General features: G+C 54.6%; 9 protein-coding genes across 9 annotated transcripts; 4 read left to right on the top strand and 5 right to left on the bottom strand.

Moving 5' to 3' along the window:
• Positions 1-325: 325 nt before the first annotated feature.
• On the top strand, positions 326-737 carry BBA_06785 (putative DNA-directed RNA polymerase III subunit C11; the record flags this gene model as incomplete). The annotated part of the gene is made up of 2 exons (XM_008601882.1): positions 326-335; positions 415-737. The coding sequence occupies 2 exons, from the start codon at positions 326-328 to the stop codon at positions 735-737; spliced, it is 333 nt and encodes a 110-aa protein (XP_008600104.1).
• Positions 738-1,377: 640 nt separating this feature from the next.
• BBA_06784 (mediator of RNA polymerase II transcription subunit 31) lies at positions 1,378-4,317 on the bottom strand (the record flags this gene model as incomplete). The annotated part of the gene is made up of 7 exons (XM_008601881.1): positions 1,378-1,656; positions 1,757-1,947; positions 2,401-2,490; positions 2,833-3,007; positions 3,243-3,348; positions 3,627-4,171; positions 4,237-4,317. The coding sequence occupies 7 exons, from the start codon at positions 4,315-4,317 to the stop codon at positions 1,378-1,380; spliced, it is 1,467 nt and encodes a 488-aa protein (XP_008600103.1).
• Positions 4,318-8,267: 3,950 nt separating this feature from the next.
• Positions 8,268-9,995, top strand: BBA_06783 (HET domain-containing protein; the record flags this gene model as incomplete). The annotated part of the gene is made up of 1 exon (XM_008601880.1): positions 8,268-9,995. The coding sequence occupies one exon, from the start codon at positions 8,268-8,270 to the stop codon at positions 9,993-9,995; it is 1,728 nt and encodes a 575-aa protein (XP_008600102.1).
• A 129-nt stretch (positions 9,996-10,124) lies between these two features.
• BBA_06782 (phosphatidylinositol N-acetylglucosaminyltransferase) lies at positions 10,125-12,058 on the bottom strand (the record flags this gene model as incomplete). Its single annotated transcript, XM_008601879.1, has 4 exons — positions 10,125-11,356; positions 11,442-11,682; positions 11,727-11,836; positions 11,887-12,058. 4 exons carry the CDS (start codon positions 12,056-12,058, stop codon positions 10,125-10,127), a joined length of 1,755 nt encoding a protein of 584 aa, XP_008600101.1.
• Positions 12,059-12,754: 696 nt separating this feature from the next.
• BBA_06781 (uncharacterized protein) lies at positions 12,755-13,288 on the top strand (the record flags this gene model as incomplete). Its single annotated transcript, XM_008601878.1, has 2 exons — positions 12,755-13,116; positions 13,171-13,288. 2 exons carry the CDS (start codon positions 12,755-12,757, stop codon positions 13,286-13,288), a joined length of 480 nt encoding a protein of 159 aa, XP_008600100.1.
• Positions 13,289-13,607: 319 nt separating this feature from the next.
• BBA_06780 (aspartate-semialdehyde dehydrogenase) lies at positions 13,608-14,942 on the bottom strand (the record flags this gene model as incomplete). Its single annotated transcript, XM_008601877.1, has 4 exons — positions 13,608-13,675; positions 13,735-14,469; positions 14,529-14,783; positions 14,912-14,942. 4 exons carry the CDS (start codon positions 14,940-14,942, stop codon positions 13,608-13,610), a joined length of 1,089 nt encoding a protein of 362 aa, XP_008600099.1.
• Positions 14,943-15,578: 636 nt separating this feature from the next.
• BBA_06779 (vacuolar membrane PQ loop repeat protein) lies at positions 15,579-16,723 on the bottom strand (the record flags this gene model as incomplete). Its single annotated transcript, XM_008601876.1, has 5 exons — positions 15,579-15,787; positions 15,840-15,889; positions 15,943-16,393; positions 16,447-16,546; positions 16,604-16,723. The coding sequence occupies 5 exons, from the start codon at positions 16,721-16,723 to the stop codon at positions 15,579-15,581; spliced, it is 930 nt and encodes a 309-aa protein (XP_008600098.1).
• A 908-nt stretch (positions 16,724-17,631) lies between these two features.
• On the bottom strand, positions 17,632-20,086 carry BBA_06778 (TPR repeat protein; the record flags this gene model as incomplete). Its single annotated transcript, XM_008601875.1, has 5 exons — positions 17,632-18,811; positions 18,858-18,951; positions 18,999-19,132; positions 19,257-19,592; positions 19,680-20,086. The coding sequence occupies 5 exons, from the start codon at positions 20,084-20,086 to the stop codon at positions 17,632-17,634; spliced, it is 2,151 nt and encodes a 716-aa protein (XP_008600097.1).
• Positions 20,087-21,312: 1,226 nt separating this feature from the next.
• BBA_06777 (nuclease S1) lies at positions 21,313-22,343 on the top strand (the record flags this gene model as incomplete). Its single annotated transcript, XM_008601874.1, has 3 exons — positions 21,313-21,376; positions 21,440-22,099; positions 22,156-22,343. The coding sequence occupies 3 exons, from the start codon at positions 21,313-21,315 to the stop codon at positions 22,341-22,343; spliced, it is 912 nt and encodes a 303-aa protein (XP_008600096.1).
• Between the last annotated feature and the right edge of the window lie 295 nt (positions 22,344-22,638).

The following is a 22,638-nucleotide window of genomic DNA, read 5'->3' as shown; positions in this document are numbered from 1 at the left end:
AGCCATTGTGGGATTACATCGTCTTCATTAAACAAATGTTTACTATTCCTGACGAGGATCATTCGCACGTTGGCGATCGTTGCAAAGCTGTCATCAGTCATTGGTGGGGCGTAGCCAAAATCGTCACCAACCACCCCACCAAACATCTCGAAAATTCAATACGGGCTGCTTTTTCTTCCCGCCAGCCTGCGCAAACGTTCCTAGAACAAGATACAAAATTACGACCGTGTCGCATAACTCCGAATACCCACCTCCATATCGCCCTGAAGTCTCTCTACACTACATCGCACCGGCTCCCAGCGACGCCGTCGCAACCCTCGCCGCGATGCTTCTCTGTACGAAAGCAACCTCCCTCCTCTTGCCCCAAACCCCCCTTCCCCCATCCTACACGCACCCAGTCTAACATCTGCGCAGTTTGCCCGCACTGCGCCAACATTCTCTCCGTATCCCGCACCAATCAGGGTACCAATCGCCTCGAATGCCGCACCTGTCCGTTTGAGCACACCATCACTGAGCCCGTCTTCTCGCGGCGCAACTACGAGCGCAAGGAAAAGGAAGATGTGTTTGGCGGGCCCGGCGCGTGGGACAATGCGCAAAAGGCCCGCGTGCAGTGCCCGGCCGAGAATTGCGACGGCCTCGAGGCCGCATTTTACCAGGTCCAGATTCGAAGCGCCGACGAGCCCATGACGAGCTTCTACAAGTGCATGGCCTGCGGCCACCGATGGAGGGAAAACTAGGCGGTGGCTCCGCGGACATTCATCGTGTTTATTTCACGCTTTTGTTGTTTCGGAGTTTGGGGATGCATTGATTGGCGTTTGCGACGTAGCACACTTGCATAGAACTTGGCGCACTGCAAGAATTGAAATCTTTTTTTTTCCCTTCCACTGCTATACACATATATCATACCGGCTGTCCAGGTTATCGTAGCTTCATTACTTTCCATCTTCTCCCTGTCCCGGGCCGCATACCTCTGATTTGCGAGACCCGGGCCATGCCAAGCTCAGGCATCTATCGCTTTAGTCAGACCACAGTTCTCAACTTGACATTCGATAACAAGCACGTTGGCTTGATATCGTGGTGTGCCGAACGCATTCCTAAGGGCGTCATGTTCCGCTTTGACCAGACTAAAATCACCGACCCTGACATAGACACGACTTGTGCTCCATTCGAAAACAAGCAGCCGGCTTGATGTCGTGATGTGCAGAGAGTGTCTCTATTGCGTGCATGTGGTCCAGAGCATTCAATGGCTGGGCGGCGATTTGCTCCTTCTCCAGGTTCGCGGGGGTGCTAGGAGGCCCCCCTCCCCTTCTTTATGCACGTGTTCCAGGGCTTCTCAAAGCTCAATGCCGAGTTTTACTCGTTCTAGAGCATCGCTTCTCAGGCCGCCCCCTCCCTGTGCCACTGCACCGCGCTGCGCATGCCCTCCTCCACCAGCCGTGCCACCAGATCCGGGCTCATGATATCCTGCCGGAAGCGCTCCTGCTGCAGCAGTTCGAGGTGGCGCAACGTCGGGCCCGGGTACGTCAGGTATTTGAGGTACGGTGGGCGGCTCCAGTACCGCAGGTAGGCGAGGTAGGCGACAAACGCTGGCTGGGTCAGGAGCTTCTGCGACGCGAGGTGGTTGAGGTAGAACGGGTTCGCGAGCGACTGGACAAACTGCGACGCGCGCGTGTACATGTTAGCAGAAAGAAGCAAGAGGACAAGAGGTCAAGAGAGAAGGGGGGAAGGATGAGTAAGGAGATCTGTGTGAACCTACCTCGAGTTCGATTTCGAATCGCGAGTAGCCGCCCCAGCGCGGCTCGTTTTGCTCGGGCAGCGTGGGCGGCGACGCCATGTGCACGTCGCTGAGGTCGGCCGCCATGTATTTGGGAGTCGGAAGAGGTAGTCGGCGCTGGCTGCGGCTGGCTCTGCTGTTCGTTGCAGTGTGGGCTGTGTTGGTTGTGAGATCTGAGTTGTCGAAGCAACAGTGGGCAACGTCTCGACACTAATAGTGGCCCCGCTCTGCGCCTACTATGGACGTATAAGGCCTAATTCACATCAATGAAGGTGTGGATCCGCATTTTTACTACAACAGTTATGAGCCCGGGTGGTTAAGTGGTCAATAAGACCAGAGACCAGTAACTTCTACCCATCTGCGCTGTCGTCTTAAAAATTGCTACGAAGAAGGTCCTGAGTTCGACTCCCCCCGCCACAAACAACAAGTCTTACGGGCGGGCAGCCACCAGTGGGGGACGGCCACTAAGTCAGAAAAGCCGTCTCAGGTTGCCCAAATACGTCCTAAGCAGCACTCCATCAGAAGGAAAAAAATCAGCCTTCTGATAAACTGGGGGGTGTATGGACGTATAAGGCCTAATTCACATCAATGAAGGTGTGGATCCGCATTTTTACTACGACACCTACATTGTTGTGTAGATGCTTGCACAACGTCGAGGCTGTCGCCTACCGACACAATACGAGAAGGTGAATCGAAAGCAGGTATTTCTTTCAATACTGCATTACTTTGTAGTCCATCTGACGGACTCCCTCGTCATTTCGCTGTGATAAGGTAGCCACTGTCTTGCTAATGTCGTCCTCAAGTGTCGCTCCCACATCTACTCGAGTCTATACATGACCTCTTCACTCTACACCGTCACGGGCAAAGTTGATTCAACCGACTGTGGTGTCATATTGTCAGGCGATGCATATTTTGTGACACCTGTAATCATTGATAAACTAGCTCCAGCCACCGTCTCAGGCGATGCAGCTGAGAGATCGGAGCAAGCAATGGAGCAAGCAATATGCGCGCATCTTGATTTGAATGGGATCAAGGCGCAAGCTCGGTAAGAATCATACTTTCTTTGCGAATACGTCGATGCAAGGGTTCGGCGGAAGTCGTCGCAGGTGCCGATAGTGGTCGGTCGGTATGTCGCTGGACACGGCCCCAAAGGCCTCGCCATCGGATCTTGACATATTGCTGGATAAGGTCTCGTCGTCGGGTTTCCGAAATGGACCACTGAAACACCCTTTTCTAGATTAACTGTATTGTACTGCTACTTCCTCTTCCCCTGCTTTGCCTTGATCGTGATTAGTTTTTGTTTTCGTTTCAGGCCTCTTGTGTGTATAGGGTTGCAACCTCACCCGAGAGTCGAGAGATAGATGATGGATGATGAGATTGATTCAAGCAGGACCCTTTCATGACATCAACTGCTGTCCTACTTCCGCGCTGGCGGATTCTGGTGGTGCACACAACTGCAGCCACGTACTTGGAGCTTCGTGTCGCTCGAGTCTTCAGCCACCAGATGATAGCCAATTGCAACTTGCAAGACGGTTCGGGCGCGGCTCAGCATGCCAAAGACAAGCCCTATCAAGCTATCCGTACCACACCAAAACATAAAATGTCACTTGATACGCATCATCATTCGGTAACAGCTACAATTTTCAGTTAAATTGAGTGACATTGATTAACGTTATGGCATAGTGACAACTTTTACACATGAGGGCCTTTCTCATATCCTTGTACGTCGACTTTCACGTACATCGGCGACTCCCCGATTCGTTCCACGTATTAAAGGGAGTCGACACATTTTCCGTTTGCAACACTATCTAGGTATCCCAATTATATCCATTACCTCTGGTGAGGCGCTTACAGAGCAAAGACGGCAGCAGCAATAGCGGCGATGACGCCGGCGACGGGGCCGGCAGCGTCGTTGGTGCCAGGGGCGCCGGTGCTGGAGGTCTGGGAGCCAGAGCTGGTGGCGCTGCTTGAGCCAGAGGCGCTGCGGGTGGAAGTGCGGGTGGTGGCGGTGCCGTTGCCGGGAAGGGCGGTGCTGAAGCCGGAGGAGACAGCAGATGTGACAGGGGGGACGATACCGCCGGCGCCAGAGGTGGGAGTAGCACTGCTGGTAATGACGGCAGGGGAAGACCCGGAGGCGGAGCCAGACGAGGCAGACTGGGAGCCGGTCGAGGCAGCACCGGTGGAAGTGGCAGAGCCAGAGGGGATGCCGGAGACACCGCCGCCGCAGAGCGAGTTGGCAGCGTCGAGGGCCTTCTGGAGGTCATCCTTGGAGCAGCCCTTCTCAAGGCAGGGAGTGGCCGAGGAGCGGATCTTTTCCTGGTTCTCCGACTTGCAGGCGCATGTGAGGTCGGTGAGGTCGCAGCCGGTGCTGCTCAGGGCAGGGAGCAGGCAAGTAATCTGTGTAGCATGTCTGTCAGTCGAGGCTGTTGCTTTGAGCTAATTCGTCACGAGGATGCACATACAGCGCACTGGGGGACATTGGAGATGTCAGGGAGCTGAGCGGCAACAAGGCCAGCAGCGGCGAGAATGATGGCGCCCTTCATGTTGATAGGTGTTTGTTGTTGTGTAGGTCGTGGGAGAGAATCTGGTATTCGATTATAGGAGGACGGGGAGATCTGGTGGCTTATGTGTGTGAATGTAGAATAACGGAAGCCGGGGGCAGAGAGGACAAGGAGAGGAAGGCGAGGCAGGCCCTTTTAAGCTCGAAGAAAGGCGCAGCTTGGGCGAATCGATTTTGTTTTTCCTGGAAGGTTAGCTGGGGGAACAAGCGGCGGGAAGATTACCAGAAGCGAACAAGAGGCATGGAGCTCCTGCTCAAGGGTGGTGGTGCGGGTGGAGATGGGCTTTGTGGGACCGCCCCGGTGTCTTTGGCAGTGGTAACAGTGGGTTGAGTGGATTGTCCCCCCGGCACGAGGGAGAACAAGGGGTGGTGGATGTCGATTGTGATGGGCTGTGCAGGCCGTAAATAGATGCTGGCGAATGGATAGCTCGTACGAGGGAGACGGCCATACATACTTTGAAAATAGTCAGTCGCTGATGTTGCCCACGAGGGAGAGGCGTCTGTGGCTGGTGAAGCTGGCGTCATCACTGTAACTGTAAGCCGCCAAAGACTGCGTGCGACGTCGGCCAGGTACAGGCATGTGGCGCTCAGAGTGCCGGAGGCGTCCGCACCACGGCAAAGGGGGAGGGACCATTATTTGGCCATAATCTTCGTAGTACGAAAGCAGGTGCAAGCAAATACCAGTAAGTAGTCAGTTGGCGCCACGAGGCTTGGTCTGGACTATTAGCCCCAAAGTTACGGATTAGTTAAAGATTGACTTTGGGCATTTTAAACAGCCCATGCTTTCGGGCCTTGTTCGTAGTACCTAGCGAACACCATCAGGAACCAGGATATGTAGCACTGACGACGCCGATGCAAGCGTAAGCCGTTGGAGAAATGCAATTCTCACAATTCTCTGTGCATCCAGATCAACGCTAGAAGTTTTCTGCTATTTTGATGTTTGGCAACTTCGACCAAAGGTTCTTCGTCAGTAAGCTGTGTGAAAAGCAGCTGTGCAAACGCGGCCTCGGGCTGTGGCGATGAGTGCGAGTCGCGACGATCCGACCCCAGCTGGACCGTCAGAAAACTGCGGAAAACTGGGGGCGTGCGTAACCCTGTGTGGGGGGAGCAGGGGGTGCATGCGAGCCGTCACTCTGGACTGGCAGAGCCGCCAGCTGCTACCAGCTGTAGGTCGTTCCGTTGCCGTTGTCCCATCATCGCGCAGATACAGACTCACCATGCGGACTCTCGCCGTTTGTTCATGCGGGCCCCAGCTTGGGATTCCATTCTGGTGGCAATTTCTTTCTTGCATGAATCATCTCACACAATCTTTTGTTTATTAGATAGTTTCAGGCCCCGAACAATTGCCACTTGCCAGGAACAGTCAACAGTCTGCACTTTATTTGACTGGTGGCGACGTCGACAACCCCAGCGTAGGTGGATCCCCCTGGCGCGATACGAGGAGCTAGGGCCCCAGCTGGCAGCTCCTTCTAGCAAGAGCTTGTTTTCTCTTGTTGAGTTCTCTGTTGCGACGTCGTCTAGGTGTAGATGCATATTATTAACCAGTACGCTCACATGATGATCGGACAACGAGACAAAATGAATCCCGCAGGAGGAGAAACGGAAAACAAGACAGCAAATGAATTGACTCGGATTGATATCCGCTTGGTATTCATCACCATGTCGCCCGCTGCAACAGGCCCCGTTGCTATGCCACGGTTTCTGTGACAGTGGGGTGGGCCGGATTCTAGACCCGCCGCAGCCAATATTCTCAGTACGAGCAGTCATGGAAATCTTTCTGGATAGAAATGATCGCGGCGTCTTGATTCGACAGCAAAGTTACTCCATGGACAACTTCGGTTCTTCCAGAATCGAACTGAGGTAAATCTGCTGGTATTAAAATCTTGGCGCTGGGAATAAAGAAAAGGTCCGACACAGCTGTAGCGCGACGAGCGCTTTACTAAGAAGGCCTGTGCAGACGCTGTGACTGGCCCGCTGTACCTCCAGGAGTATGCGGACTCCTTTGTAATCCAGAGATCGGCCGTTCTCTTCACACTCGGCCTCTCGCTGCGTTGCCCTCCATCATGACCCTTACCACAGCGTGCACAGGTGCCACGCTCTTCAACACGTTCTGCTCAGCTTTTGAAAGAAATGCCTCGCTACTGACCTGTTTGCTGGTCTAAAGCTCACGTGATTGCTGCTTAAATAGCCCAACACTGGCATTGAACCAGGCTATAGCCCGCCTGCTCAGCCGCTCTCTCCTTTGCTCTCACGGGTCCTTCTAATAAACATCGAAAATTGAATTCGTCCTCGATGCCAATGAACCTCAAGACTGATTCCGTCTCGTCTGAACACACACTTACTATGTTTCATCAACAGAGCCACAATGCTGCCGCGCAGAGCAACCACACCTTCGCCGCGTAGCGCCCGGCTCTGCACTAGTGCATTGTAGATCGCCGCCTCCTTGAGGCAGATTGGCAGATAAGCAGACTTGACCAACAAAGATGCATACGAGTCGACCGATGAGACCACCAGGGCCGCCGAGCTGCAGCCTGATGGTCAGCGACTCAGCACGCATACTGGTATAGATACTATTTGTACGGAGTAGTACACATCTGATGGGCACAGTTGCGCCACAGCCCACTTCTGTCTGCGACGTCGCAATATTGGTATGCGTGCTGCTTCCCTCTGCTCTGACAAGATCTGGCTTAGATGCAGGCCGGCAACATCGGCGACAGGGCGCATACTTTGAAAGTTTTTAAGGCGAGTCGCCATTCACACAGGGAGCTGACATTTGAGCCCCTCTGAGAGACAGGCGCGTGCTTCGAAGGCCATGGCTGATGGCATGTTCGGCGCCAGTTTTGCATTGCCATGGCCCGGTCGAACAATATCGGTGTCCTTCTCATGATTACCAACGCGAAGTCTCGAGTCAGATGTCGTTCGTTACAGCCGCAAGTATCGCATGTGAAAAGAGCAAGAGGCCCCAAATGTAGCTACCGTCGCTGCTGCTATGTATTGCTGCTGCCGGGGTTAATGTCATCTAGGTTACGGGGTAATTACCGAGTGTGCTTGGCAAGTCGGCAGAAGACACAGTGCGCAGCTTGAACGACGTAGTTGGATCCAACTTTGCTCTTTCGTCACAAAGAAAAGATACTACTAAATATTTACAAGACGCACTCAAATGCACGCCCTGCAAATCCAACGTATACACTAGCCTGCCGTGATCGACAAGTGTGAAACGGCGCACTACGAAGTACACTTGACCTCGTTTGCTTGTCAACTTGTGTTGCCAAGTCGCGCTCGCCATGGCCATGGAAAGACTGGCAGCCTGGCACATTGTTTAGATTAAGTTGCAACATCGTCTGCACCTCAATATCCGTATTCTTCCAATTATTCTTTACAAAATTGCGTGAATTTATCTGGTGCACTGATCTTCATTGGAGCTGAGACGTCAAGTGGCTCCGCTAGCCAGGTGTCTGGCTGCTGGAAATTGCCAATTTCCTTGCAGCTGCATCTCTATTGTCCAATACTCTGGAGGTTGGCTGTCTGATTTGACGTGCGAGCTATACGACAGGTAACGACACACACAGACCTCGACATAGCTGTGCACGACTCGTTACTGTATATGCTCGGGACGCTTTCGTGATGCCTCACCTTCGAGCCGTTTGTCGAGTCACTCGGCTTCAAACAAAGGGCTGCTTTGTGGAAGCCTCAAGTGCGGCTGAAGATACGGCACCACAGCTGAATGAAATCCCATAATAAAATGGACTTTCTTCCATTGGCGTGCGAAAGCTGAAGCCATGGGTCATCAAACAGGCAGGCAAGCATGCCGAGGTGAAGAAATGGCAAACATGCTTAAAAATCATCTTATATCCGTGAGCTCAACCGGCCTGTACTTGCTATGCCTGCTAACCACCATTCTAGAACAACGCTCAAGCTCGTTGTTGACACAAAATGAGACTTCTCAACACATCTACCCTCGAGGTTGAGGAATTCTTCGGTAGCGCCATTCCCGAATACGCCATCCTTTCCCACCGCTGGCTTGATGACGAGGTCTCCTTTCAGGACCTGCAGTCCGGCCACGCCGCCTCCAAGGCCGGCTACGCCAAGATTCGGAATTGCTGCGCGCAAGCCGTCCGGGATGGCCTCGCCTTTGCCTGGGTCGATACCTGCTGCATTGACAAGACCTCGTCGGCCGAGCTCAACGAGGCCATCAACTCCATGTACGCCTGGTACCGCGACGCGGCGCTCTGCTATGCCTTTCTCTCCGATGTGCCCGCCACCGTGTCCGACGACGATGCCGGCGCCTTTGACCGTAGCGCCTGGTTCACCCGCGGCTGGACCCTGCAGGAGCTGCTCGCCCCCGCCCACGTCGTCTTCTACGACTCCGCCTGGCAGCCGCTCGGCAGCCGCGATGAGGCGCCGCTCACTGAGCGCATCGCAGCCGTCACGCGCATTGACGCCGCCGTGCTTCGCGGCGACGTTGCCCTCACTGATCGCAGCGTCGCGCAGCGCATGGCATGGGCGGCCGACCGCACCACCACGCGCCTCGAGGACCGCGCCTACAGCCTCCTCGGCCTGTTTGGCGTCAACATGCCCATGCTCTACGGAGAAGGGGGCGCGCGCGCCTTTCGCCGCCTGCAGGAGGAGATTATGAAGGTCTCGGACGACCAGTCACTGTTTGCGTGGAGCGCCAGTGTCGACGAGGAGCAAGAACTGACGGGCCTGCTGGCGCGCTCGCCGGCCGACTTTGCAGGCTGCGCTGACCTCGTTGAGCCGCGCCAGCGCTGGAACCACCAGCCGTACAGCATGACGAACCGCGGCCTCTCGCTCGAGATGCCCGTGGTGCCGTGGGGCCCGGAGACGTTTCTGGCAGCGCTCGACTGCGAGAATGCAGGTCAACAGGACAGCCGCGTCGGCATCTACCTGCGCATGCTGTCGGAACAAGGACAGTACGCGCGTGTGCGGTTCAGCGACGATGGCGGCGAGAGCAAAGCGCTGCAGGTCTTTGCGCAGGGTCTGGCGCCGACAGTCAAGTACCGCAAAATATACGTCCGCCAGCCGGGCACAGAGCCGGCGCGGATCCGGACGAAGCGAGCAGCCCCAGGCGCTACTGCCGCTTCCTCCTCTTCGGCAGCCAACGACACTACGTGCACCATTGCCCAGCACCCGAGTGTTAACCCGGCCGCCGCCGTCGCTCCGACGCCCGTGTACGGCTTCCACATCCGCACGCTGCCCATCCGCGTTATCACCGTCCCGGATCCTACTGACCCAGACTATCCCCTGTCCGAGGTGTATCTGGCGCCTGGCGGCCGGGCATGGGATGACGCCGCGCGCATCGTGACGCTGCCAGCCGGCGCCGGCGGCACCGTGGCGGCGCTGTGGCTGCGTACCCCGAAGCGCAGCTACGCGCTCAAGGTCGGCTTTGACGCCGACTTCAACCCGGTGGCGCAGTACGGCGGCATGCTGTCGAGCCCCGGCGCGCGGCCCCCGATCCCGCCCAACTCGATCGAGGCCATACTGCACCCGTCGTGGATGACGGTGCCGCGGAGTGACTACCTGTTTCGCGGGGACCGGCTGCGCGGGGGATTGCGCATGGAGGATTACCCGTGGCGGGTGAGAATGCAGTACGAGCTGGTGGGGGATGAGCAGATGTGGGTGCTGGATATCGAAGATGTGTAGATGGGTCACTGGCATGACAAGGACAACATATGCGAATGATGAAATGATTATTATGTATTACCGTCTCTGTAGTGTCGTGCTTTCTTATTGCATACTGCGTGTATCTCTGTATTGAACGTAATCCTCATCTCAGTCCCATCGAGGCCTGCTCATGATGATGGGCCTGGCCGGATCCCACGGGCCTCGAATCTCATTCTTGTACTTTTGCAGCCCAATCAGCCACCAGCTGCACCCTCCAGCCGCCAGCGCCGCCATCAGCAGGCTCACGACCATGCCGACAACGCCCCTCTTCCACGGCCAGGCGCCGCTGCCGTCGACGTCGCCCAGGACCATGCCGACGCCCAGGCCCGCGCCGAGCACGAGCAGCAGGCTCAGCAGGACGTGATACTTCCAGGAGCGGTGGCGCACGTGCCTGCGAAAGACGGGAAACAGCCCAAACACTTGTATGCTGAAGAGCGTCAGCGAAAACACCTGCGTGGTGTCAGGCAGGCGGCTGGCAAGCACCGTCGAGGCCATGAGCGCGGCGTTGGTGGACAGCGAGGCCGGAAACTTGACGCCGACGCCGCCAGAGTAGTCAAAGAAGAAGATGTTGATGGCGAGCAGCCAAAATGAGATGGCCCAGATGCTGTCGCTCGACGTCGACTTGGTCAGTGATTTGAGGATCGGGCTGAGGCCCAGCAGCGTCGAGTAGATGAGCATGGCCGACTTGATGGTGCTCAGACGCTGCATGACGCGGCTCTCCTCTTCCGGCGGGTCGGCGGGATACTCGATGCGCAGCTCGGGAACGGGCCCAGAGACACGCGGCGGGAGCGACGGGCGCTTCGGCGCTCCGACCTGATCGTTGCCGGTGGTGTTGCCGGCCGAATTTCGGCCCGTCGCAGCGCCGAGCTCGAGATTCGTCGTGGAGCTCGCGGCTGACGAGCCTGCTGTAGACGGGGGCGGGATGGGCAGCACGGGCCTACGCAAGCTGCCAGCGCGCGTCCTGCGACGTGTAGGCGGCACCGCCGGCCTTGTCACGGCCGCCGCGGTGGTGGACGCAGAGGCAGCAGCGACGGCACCGGCGGCGGTCGACGACGGGTTCATCAGCTGCTCCTCCTCGAGGTCCTCCTCTTCGGCGACCCAGCGCTCCCATAGGATCCAGCCGGCAAAGGTGCCAACGGAGCTCCAGCTGGCCACGGAGACGGGCGAGACGCGCGAGTGGAAGATGGCCACGAAGCTGACAATGAAGATGATGACGGAGCAGACGTGCTGCAGGATGACGGTCGAGTCGGCGACGAGCGGCCAAAAGTCGTAGGGCTTCAGCCGCGGGTTGCGCTGCAGGTTTTCAAGAAACGTGGCCTGGTCGGTGTAGTTGTCGGGGTCTGCGCCGCGTCGTTTCGTCAGTTGATGTTTTCTTTGTGTTTATTTGTTTGTGCTAGCAGCAGAGAGGACCGCGATAAAGCGTACATGACTGCTTCACCCACATGAGCTTCTTCCAGGTTCGCTTCCGCCGTCGGCTCCCGCTGCGTTCGCCATTGAGCCGCCGCAGACGCATCGCAGAGTCGGACGCGCCGTCGCCGCCAGCGCCGTCATACCGACGCGGGGGTGAGATGCAGGCATCGTTAGGGGAGAGGTGGGAGCGGTGGTGGCTGCTCAGCGTCGGGAATGGTATCTCGTCGTCTGTCGGTGAAGGCATGTCGCGGGCGCACTGGGTAGCTACCCTTTGCTGTAATCTGAATCCTATTTTCGTACTCGATTAGGGGCGGATATCGTATATTTCCGTGGGCCTTCTCGACGTTGCAAGCGATTCCAGGGGTCGAAGGCGCGGGGGTTATTGGTCACGGCCTGGACAGGTACGTGGCCTGTAGAACGAGCAGAAGCTAATATATAAAACAAAATTATCGCGATATACTGTTAAGTTCGTTGACGAGGGCGTTGCTTGATGTTTTGAATTTGAACTGCACGTAGACAACAACGTCGCTCTGGTTTTGGAGATGAGTTGAAGTGGCGATGAGGCAGACCAAAGAGTGGAGAGCCAGCCCTGCCGGGCCGACAATATACTTAGAAGTGCGCTGTTGGCACATAGCTTAGCCACCTAACGCAGCAACGAACGAGGGCATAAAATCGAATATTAGCAATTACCATCCAATGACGTTGTACCATGCGTGATTAGTTTGAGAATCGTGGACTGGCTGTAGAGTACTCACATGCCGCGCCCGGTTTTCAGCCAGTCACCGGCCACCTTCCTCAACAACTGCACGGTCTCGGCCAAGGATAGGTCTTGGCCTGGGAATATATTTGTGTAAAGATTTGGAGGCCTGGCACCACCAAAAGCACACGTACACCGTCACGCCTGTCTTACCAGTATCAGATTTTGATATATATCCTCGAGTCCTGGTGCAGCTTGAATAATAGCCTCTCGTCGGGCCCCTCGACATGCGTGAAACTACTCACGTACGATTATATTGCCATTGCCAACTAAATCTGAGGCCATTGCCACCCTGACTCTACCTTTAACATTGCTCATCAAATCGCAGCGCCACCGATATAACTTTTGTTGGCTTGCCGCCACTAAAAGCATGTCGCATGTGTGGCTTGGATCGCGAATTTATAATCTGTCAGTTAAAACAATGCCTGCTCGTTTTGAGCAGTTTGCAGATTTTTGCACCTAGATAGTCTCTCACTGAAGAACATTCCGCAGTTGGGACGCCGGGACAGGAGAGAAGCGACCATCGAACTTGAGTTAATGGAGTTGGACCATCCCTAAACCAGCCATCAATATGAGATTCTCTACCATTGTAGCATTCGCCGCCGGCGTCGCAGTGGCTGTTCCCGCCCCGAAGCAAATCATCCTGGACCCCCAGAATGATATTAGCCGTCCAGCAGCTCGCGTCTCAGAAGACCACGAGTCCGTCAGCAAGGCTCCTCCCGCAGTCGTGTACGCCATCCGCAACCCTGAAGACGAAAGCGCTACCGGCTGGAAGTGCCGCGAAAATGCTCCCCGTGGAGATGAGCTGCGCTGCACCAAGGAGAAACTGGCCACCAAGTCATACAGAGAGTTTATTATTGAGCACTACAAGCCGATTCTCTCATGTATTCTTCTCTGGGGCATCTTCTTTTTCATGTTTGAGATGATAATCAAGTAAGGTCTCCTCGTTGCTTCCACCGTTTGTCCCTGCTAACATCTAATCTACAGAACCGAAGCGAAAGCATTGGCTCATGACATGGATATGGCGCGGCTGGAAGAGATTTTGATGTACGACGACTATGAGATGCAGTCGGAAGAGGATATGCTTTTTAATTACAAGGATTAGGTCGGACGAAAGATGGGCGCGCTAACTCGAATCTACTGTTGGAAAATATAAAGGGATAAAAAAACATTGTCATATATTTTTATGCTTCGATGATATTCCTTGCGCTCTCGATCTGCAAAACCAGCTACAGCGACAATGTCCCGTCAACGAGGAGGGCCATCGTAAATACTTCAAGGAGCCGTTGTACGACGTACCCTAAATCAACGGCATATTTCCATCGAGGATCACGGCAAAATCGAATAACTTTTTCGACGGCATTTTTTGAGCAGTGTATTCTATATGCGGATGTATCTTTGTACATGGCGGGTTGTGACGGTATTTAGATGTAGCCCTTGAGGATGGCGGCCTCGGCATTCAAAATGGACGACCCGGCAGCTCCAATGACGGCTATGTATTTATTAGCTTAGCATTTTGCAACGACTCTGCGAACGAAACTTGACACTTACTGTTGTGGCTCAGAGCAACAAACTTGAGATCAAAGATGCCGCTCTCGTCCTCGCGCACGCGGCCAACGCTGACAGTGTACCCGTTGCCCAGGTCACGGTCCAGACGGGGCTGCGGGCGATCATTCTCCTCAAACACCGCAATCGGCGGCTCTGGTGCCGACGGGCAGCCCAGTGCCTGCGCTTCGCACGTGTACTCGCGCAGCGCCTTCTTGACCGCCTCCGCTGATGGCGCGGGCTGATTCTTGAACTTGAGGCTGACGCAGGCCGTGTGGCCGTCGAGGACTGGGACGCGGTTGCAGGCGGCCGAGACGCGCAGGCCGTCTTGTTCGACAAATGCCGTCTTGGTGGTGTCGAGGCTTCCGAGGATCTTGCGCGCCTCCGTCTCGAGCTTATCTTCTTCGCCCTGGATATACGGCACGATGTTGTCGAGCACGTCCATAGACGAGACGCCTGGGTAGCCGGCGCCTGAGACGGCCTGCAGGGTGACGATGCTGACGAGGTCGATGGGGCCGAACGCGGCCTGCAGCGCGGCAAAGGGGATAACTAGCCCAATGACGGCGCAGTTGGAGTTACATACGAGGAAGCCCTTGGAGAGCTTGTGCTCGGAGCGCTGGTGTGGGATCAGGTCGAGGTGAGTGAGGTTGACAGTCGGGACGACGAGCGGCACGAGGGGATCGCGGCGGTAGTTTTTCGCGTTGGAGAATACGGGGATCTCGGCCTTGAGAAACTCCATCTCTGCAGAGGGTTAGTCAGGGAAGTCGTTGTACGTGAGGACCAGGGCGGGAGACGCGAACCAATATCGCCGGCCACGTCAGAGTCGAGGCCGGAAAAGACGACGTCGCAGTCGGCAAACTCGCTAGCCTTGCACTCTCGCACCACCAAATCGGCGACCTTGCCCATGGGTGAGGCCTGCTTCCAGCGGACGGCGTCCTTGTAGGCCTTGCCGGCGGAGCGCGATGACGCGCCGATGGCGTGAAGTACAAGCGAGGGATGTTTGGCGAGGAGAAGGATGAAGCGCTGGCCGACGGAGCCAGTCGCGCCCAGGACGCCTATTTCACATACTGAGTTAGTAATATTCGGTCGTTCGTCTTTCGTCGCTTGGAGTTGACAGAGAAGAGCTTCGAGGCACGAGGCAATTGCGGACGGAATCGGAGGTGGGGTCGAGGGGTAGACGCACCGCACTTCTTGGGAGGTAGTTGCGTAGGCATTGTGACGGGTATAGACCGAAATCAAGTTATGACTTGTTTGAACGTCTCAAGAATTGTAGAATACAGAGACAAGATGCAAGGCAGTGCCAATGTCGTCTGCAGATAATTTTTGGTAAAGACTCAAGGGCAAACAGATGCCCCGCCATAAAGCACCTTGGTGCCCCGCCATCGGAGTGTCGCCACCAGCAAAATATCGGGGTCCTGCCATCTGCCAGTGCCTGCCCGGTCCGCGCTTTACTGTCGCTGGAAAAACGCCGATCCACACTTCTGTGGATGCAGTCAGGCCTGATGTGCGTTCGCGTGTATTGTGGCCCGACATAGCCAGATAGTTAGCACACTAGAGACAGTGAAGATGAATTATTTCATAAATACATAAATGATATCCCCGTAGGGTACCTGTGGGTCGTTAACCAACTACCACAATGTCATAAATCCTGATATATGATGTAAAAAAATGAAAAAGCTCGGAAAGCCGATTCGACGCAAGGCATGCTAGCCCTGCGACAGAGCAGACAACGCCATATGCAGATCCTGACAAAGTCTCAACCTAGAAATGCAAAGATCCACCCAAATTACTGTGAAATGAGTCGTACATTCAATGCAGCATGCAAGACAATTCTCAATACTACTCTCCCTTCATACCGACGAGTTGGAGACGCGCGCGCTGTTGGCGTAAATGTGAAACTGCACAAAAATGAGGGAATCCTCGAAGATGGTGCCGAGCGAGCCAAGCAGCCAAGGCACAGCATTGAGCAGATACTTTGTGTCTTGGGAGTAGGCGACTAGGCTGGCGCCGTAGGTAGCGTTTCCGGTGAGCGAGAGGAGGAAGAAGAGCAGCGAGAGACCTGCAAGACTTGTTTAGTATGTACCAGGTTGGTGGGGGGGTGGGAGGCCTACCCTCGCACGACTTTTCGCGGTAGTTTTTGATGATTTGAGGCACACGGGCACTGAAAACTGTTAGCAATGCTATGCTTCTTTAGAATCTATACAAAGTACGCACGCAAGGTAAAAAAAGGCGCTGGCGTAGCCCAAAATCAGGCCGATAAACTCGAGCGTCGTCCTCTCCTCGTCCGGGTTCGAGGGCGGGGCGGGATCCGACTTCCACGCGCCGGCCTTGTAGGAGATGAACCAGCCAAGAAAGCCAATGACGTAGACAGCGACCAGGCTGACGAGGTTCTGTACCCAGGGCTTCGTGTCGAGAACGTCGTCACCAACGTGCGTCTTGGTCTGTGAGGAGTGGCTCGCGCGACGGCGGCGCGACTCCTCGCTGCGGCGTCGGGCCAGCAGCGGCGCGTCCTCGGTCGCGTGGTGGTGAGCAGCGGCGGCGCGGGCGGCCTTTCGGCGGTTGAGGTTGTTGTAATACAGGCACTGCGAGATGAGGACGCAGTCGGCGACGCAAAAGTAGCAGGCGAGAGCAATGGCGGTCGGGGCGAGGTGGGTGAAAAATGCGCCTGTTGCCGGGCGAAATTAGCGTAGAATAGTCTCTGGGACGAATGGAACATACCAAGAAGATTGGTTATGTCGCCGAGCATCCAGACAAACAGAAAGGTCATGCTAATGCCGTCGGCGCTCTTGGCCTTGTAATTGGCAAACATTTGCGGCAACTAGAGCCTGGTCAGTGTTCTAAATCTAGCAATTAAAAGAATTTGCTGCGGACGTACCATGAGACAAATCCATGAAGCCATGCTGATGCTGCCAAAGATGCCAGAAATAGCTTCAGGCAGCGGCATGCCGTCGTGCGGCGAGGCCGCGGCAGCTAGGCTCGCGAGAGGGAAGCCCATTGCTGCTGGAGATAAGAGAAAAATGTAAACTTGCAGCGAACAAGGCGTGCAGCGACAACCTGCTGGCTCCGCGTCAAGTAAGAGAAAAGGTGCAATAGATTTCAATCAGCAAGTTTCCGCCGCAGGAAATGTATATTAAAGGTCTGAGGTTTTGTAAAAACGACGATCAATTGCTGGGCGGTCAGATGGTTGGGGCTCACGAGGTCAGGTTTGGCGCCGCGGTCCTGTAGATAGTCATACGTACGGATTTCCCGAGAGAGTCCTTATCGCGGCGTGGGGCAGATTGGTAAAAGGCGATGCTCTCATTGGCTGCTGAGGTATGATTCAGCGGGTTGGTTGTCACTTGAGCTGCCGGCTTCGGGGAGGCTTGAGAGTACAGGTATTTTGACAAGATAAAGAAGGAAGCAGAAAGTTTAAAAAAAATGCAATTTGGCAGAAAAAGCGAAAAATAGACTTGTTCAAAAGCCTCTGAACTGAATATTAAAAATTTTTATTCAAGTGTCGGAATAAACTTTCAGCTCTCCACGAGATACGCCACAATCAGTCTCTGTCCACTGACAAGACACCGTACAAAGCCACAGGATGGGTACGTCATATGCCATCTCGCATCTGCAGCTGCACATCTGCGACACGCGGGGTAATGCCTGGCATTGTTTCAACAAGCACAAGTTGCAATTTTGGCACCCTTTGGGGGTAGGCCTGCATCACCAGCCTTCACCGCACAATTGGCCCCCGCCTGGTCGGCCGCTATCGTGTTTGTGCAATACACCCTGCTATTTGGAGATCCACACGCCGTCATTTTTTCCGAACAGAGGAAAGTGCTGCACTTGGGTTTGGTGATGAATGTGCAGAGTGGCAGGGCTGGCACCTGCCACAGCCGCCAACCCTCATTATCAAATTTCCCGCCGTTAATCAAAGACAGACAGCCATTCCAACTCGCGCAGCACCGTTTGTGGTTGACGTGTTCTTGCATGATCCGGCCCGAGAAGCGACATGTAGCCGTCGTGCGCACGCCGAAGGTACCCGCGTGCCTCGCGCTGCTGGTCCTGGCTCAGTCGTAGCATGCCCATATCCGCCACGGCCTCGAGCGCTTCCCGGGACTGCGCAAAGCCCGCCGGCCCAATCGTTTCCTCATAACCGTGGAGCGCGCGTGCCAACAGCGGCTCGGCCTTGTCCGCCCGATCCTGCTCCATGCACAAATGGCCCAGCCTCGACACCAGCACCAGCGTTTGCTTGTGGTTCGGTCCGAGCCATACTTCAAAGCCACCGAGGGCCCGCCGAAACATGGACTCGGCTCCGCGAAACCGGCCCCGAATGTGGTACAACCAGCCCAGATCCAGCGCGGCAAACATTGCAAGATGGGGTTCCAGCCCGGGTTTTCTCATCGGCTTCTTCAAGATCTCGAGGTAGATCTTCTTGGCCTCCTCAAATCGCCTCTGGGCGAGATATACACTTCCCAGTTGGAAGAGCGCAAATGCCGTCGTTATGATATCTCTGCCCAGAGTTTCTTCATATCCTCGGACTACCTTGAGACACAGAGCTTCAGCTTCTTGTAGCTTTTCTTGAGATAGATACAGGTCCGCTAAACCTGTCATTGTATAGAGGGAATCTAGACGTTTCACTCCAAGCAGCCTCTTCGGTTCACCAAGTGCTTTCAACAATATGTTTTCCGCTTCCGGCAGCTTCCCTTGGAGCATATCAAGCTCTCCAAGGCAACTAAGCGCCCCCTGAGTCGATAAATAATCTCTATTGTTCTGGCCAGATATTTTCAGAATATCCCAGAGAAACTGCTCAGTCTTCTCCGTGTTGTGTTGATCAGAGTTCATCAATGCTATCGTTTTGAGGCTGCAGAGTCCTTTCGAAACAACTGACCCCCAATGTCTTTCCTGTATTTGTATCACCCTGTGATACATGGCTTTTGCCTCTTCAAGCCGGCCTTGTATTGAATACAAAAAAGCTAAGCCATTAAGTGTGACGACTAGGAACGGATGCTCGGTATCAAGTAACTTGTTTTGCCCGCAAAGTGCCCGCAGCAGAGTATCCTCGGCCTCTTTCATTCTGCATTGTAGACTGAAGGTTATGCCGAGTCTAGCAAGGAAGGTGAAAGTATTCACATGGTTTGGTCCATAAGTACGTTCGCAGCCTCGAACAGCCAGGGAATGCACCAGCTGTGGCAAGGGCCAATGGTAGTCCGTCAAGCTCCTGAAGAAGCCTCTTGGCGTCCGGATCTGTCAGTTGTGAGCGGAGCTCTCAGGTCAGTCTCGGAAAACTTTACCTTTCTGTAAATTAGCTCGTCCAGATGTCGAAGCAAGAATTTCTAAACTATCTGCCATGGACTCTAGTTTCTTTACGCGAACTACATGGCCCATGTCGATGAGCGACAACCGTGCCGTGAAAATGACGGGCACCCTGATAAGCCGTTGGTAGGAAATTGCAGATATCGATTCCCTCGCCGCTCTTTGCCTCACTCAGCTTGGCTGCATCGTAATTATCGTAGACAAGGAGCCATCTTGTGTTTCATGGTAAGCTTAACCACAACTTTGCAGCCTCCACAGCCTTGTTCGGGTCATCATCCGCGCCGAGCTCACTGAACAGATGCGCATCAGCACCTTGTTGCTGTATCTGCTTCGTAACATTGACGAAGCTCTGTCTGATGGAAGTCTCGTCCTTCATATTCAGCCAGAATATGGCCGAGTATTCGTCTCGGTATCGCTTTAAATATGCCACGGCGAGCTGAGTCTTGCCAATGCCGCCAAGGCCATGGAGGACCACGACACGACGGCTGCCATCCGAGATAAGTGTTCTGCGCATCTCCGCCAGTTCCTCTTTTCTTGCGACAAAATTTTGTATCTCTGGTGCCTCTGAAAGACTAAAGGTGATGGCAAAGTCGTTGTTTGGCGGGCCTGAAATGGTCAACTTCTCTACCTGTCTGCCGTGATCTCTGCATACCTTTTACCGCCTTTTGAACCTCTTCTCGAAGTCGCCATTCGCCTCATCTCGTCCTTCACCGTATATCAGTGGCAAAAATACGCTGAATATTGCGAGGAGTGAGTATGCCATATCTTCTTCATACTTTGTCTGACGATTACGAGCCCACGACTCGCGCTCGGTGACAGTAAATTCGGACAACGGGGTACCACGGAGCGCCTTTGTCGGGATCCCCGTGATGTCACGAATAATATATTCCAAAGATTGCTTGTCGCCCAAGAAAGTACCCTCTTTGGAATAAAACTCTACCACTTTCGGTGCGATGAGTTCTTGCAACGTCCAGCCGCGGCTGAACCATCTGCTATTTTGAAACGGCGTCCTCCAAGGCGCAATTTCTTGCTCATTAGACGCGCTGGCGTGGGATACATCAGCCATGTACACATAGCATCGTTCTGCATCGCGGTATCACCGGAACATGCTATTGATGGCCGTTTGCAGCTCGATAGCATTGGACTTGTCGATGCAGCAAGTGTCCACCCAGAAATAATGCAAACATTCGCCTCGCTTGCTCCGCGCAAAATCGAATCTTTTGATAGCCCACCTTTTGCTGCCACTTGAGTCTAGAGCTCCCTATATCTGCGAAAGTGACTTCATCCGATCCCCACGTGTGGGAAAGAAATCGCGTACGGCGGGATCTCGGTGAGGGAAAGATCCGAGGTAAGGCTATATTTGCCGGCATCGTCACATGTTAGTAGCTTCATCACACTCGGGGCGCTGAGTCTGTAGTTTGGCGACGCTTGCAGCAGCACCATCCGGTGAAGCATTAGGGAGGTGCAGCTGAGGCTGAGCAAGGCAGAGGTGCGTCAAAAGACGTGGTTGGACGGGGTAAGCTGCGCCAGGCTACATTGCATGGATGCTGATTTTCCCAGATGCAAATTTCAATCTCTAATGAGTACTCTTTGGACCTTTAAGGTGGAAAACCATGATCGCTGCGCTATGCCAGATGGCGGCTGCATCAGCGTATTGCCTCTATCGGGCCTCGAGCCTTGGCCGCTGGTAAAGCATCATCGTATCCAAGACAAGTTCAATGGAACCGGCTTAATTCCACAACTGTGACGTGGTAAATGAGGAAAGAGAGCTTTGCGAGTTGTCTTTGGTCACTTTTGCTGACGCGCCCGATACTCCATTTCCCTTACTTTGTTGACCCAATTGCTGCCAGGAGGCCAGGAGAGAAGGAGATAATGGCCCGATCTTGTACAGGATAATATGGCCAATATCTGCCCAACATATTTTCTTTGAGAATTTGAGACCGACGACCGGGAAGCAAAAGATGATTCGACCTTTTTTTTTTCTTCTTTTTCCTTTTGGCGCCGTACCGTCCGAAAGTGTCTCTGCACTGACGTCGGCGTGATCACACTTTCGTTTCACGTGGGCCGTTGTTTTGGGCCTCGATTCGCGTGCAGTGGCTGTAGGCTTCGCTCGTCAACTCTGCAGCGCATGTGGTCGTTCCATCATCACAACACGTCTGCGGCCTATTTAGGCGGCCAAGTGCGCTTTTTTTTTTCGTCGAATCCCTGGATAATAAATAGTTGGAACGCTGTGTGTTGCGACATCAACACCATCTCACCATCCCATACCCATCCCCGCGCAACGGCGTCAACATGAGACTCAACGCTGCCGTAACGTGCGGCCTCCTCGCGCTGCCTGCAGTATCGGCATGGGGAAGTATGCTCTACTACGCTCCGCGCTGAAGACATGTGGCGCGCTCTCCCACTAACCCGCACCCAGGTCTTGGGCACATCACCACGGCCTATATTGCAAGCAACTTCATCGCCAATTCCACCGAAGCCTATCTCAAGGAGCTTCTCAGGCGCACCGACGACGACTATCTCGCTTCCGTAGCTAGCTGGGCCGACTCCATCCGCTACACAAAATGGGGCAAGTTCACCAGCACGTTTCACTTCATCGATGCCCACGACCAGCCGCCGCACTCGTGCAACGTAGATTTGGAGCGCGACTGCAAGCAGACTGGGTGTGTCGTCTCGTCACTCACAAACTACACCGAGCAGCTCTACGATGACAAGCTGCCCGCGTGGCGCCGCGCGCAGGCTGCCAAGTTTGTCGTCCATTTCGTCGGCGACCTGCACCAGCCGCTGCACAACGAGGACGTTGCACGTGGCGGTAATGGCATCCTAGTCCGATGGGGTGGTCGTGAGCTCAACCTGCACCACGTCTGGGACAGCTCCATCCTAGAAAAATGGCTGGGCGGCCTGCGCGGCAAGCCCTACCCGTTGGCGAAGCGCTGGGCGACGCAGCTCACCGAGGAGATTAGCCATGGCAAATGGGCTGAGGAGAAGGAGTCATGGATAAAGGACATCAATCTGGCCGATACTAATGGTACAGCGCTGGCGTGGTCGCGCGAGGCCAACGCCCTCGTCTGTTCGCATGGTGAGTCGCACAACGGTTCCGAGTCTGTTTTGACCGCCGCGCTAAAAAGAGACAAGTTCTTCCACAAGGCCCTGAGACCATCAAAGACCAGGAGCTGAGCGGCCAGTACTACGAGGACGCCGCACCAATCCTGGAGAAGCAAGTTGCTCTGGCTGGCTATAGAATGGCGGCTCTGCTCGATAAGATTGCCGAAGAGTACAATGCACACCGAAAGCAAGACAGTGAAACTCAGGTTGAACTGTAATAGAATTTCTGTTATTCTTAGATCTGATGGTTTTAATATTTAATGGGCCGAATACTGTAATAGTCTTCGAGCATTTGCGACACCAACTGACATTTATGCAACCCCCCCATCTACCGAACGACGGATGCCAAAAGCCCGAGCAAGAATTGTCATCAACTTGCTACAATACAGTACTCAGATCGTCCCAAGAGGCGCGTCATCGGAATCGGTTTTTATCAGACGAGACCATTCCAAATTGGATAATGAACCAGGAGACTGCCTTGTATTCACACAATTACACAGCCACACCCATCAA

The sequence above is a fragment of the Beauveria bassiana genome, assembly GCF_000280675.1.
Source record: "Beauveria bassiana ARSEF 2860 unplaced genomic scaffold BBA_S00020, whole genome shotgun sequence".
NCBI classification, from domain to species: domain Eukaryota; kingdom Fungi; phylum Ascomycota; class Sordariomycetes; order Hypocreales; family Cordycipitaceae; genus Beauveria; species Beauveria bassiana.
Note: the sequence above shows the minus strand (reverse complement) of the source record. Positions and strands in the feature narration are given on the sequence as shown.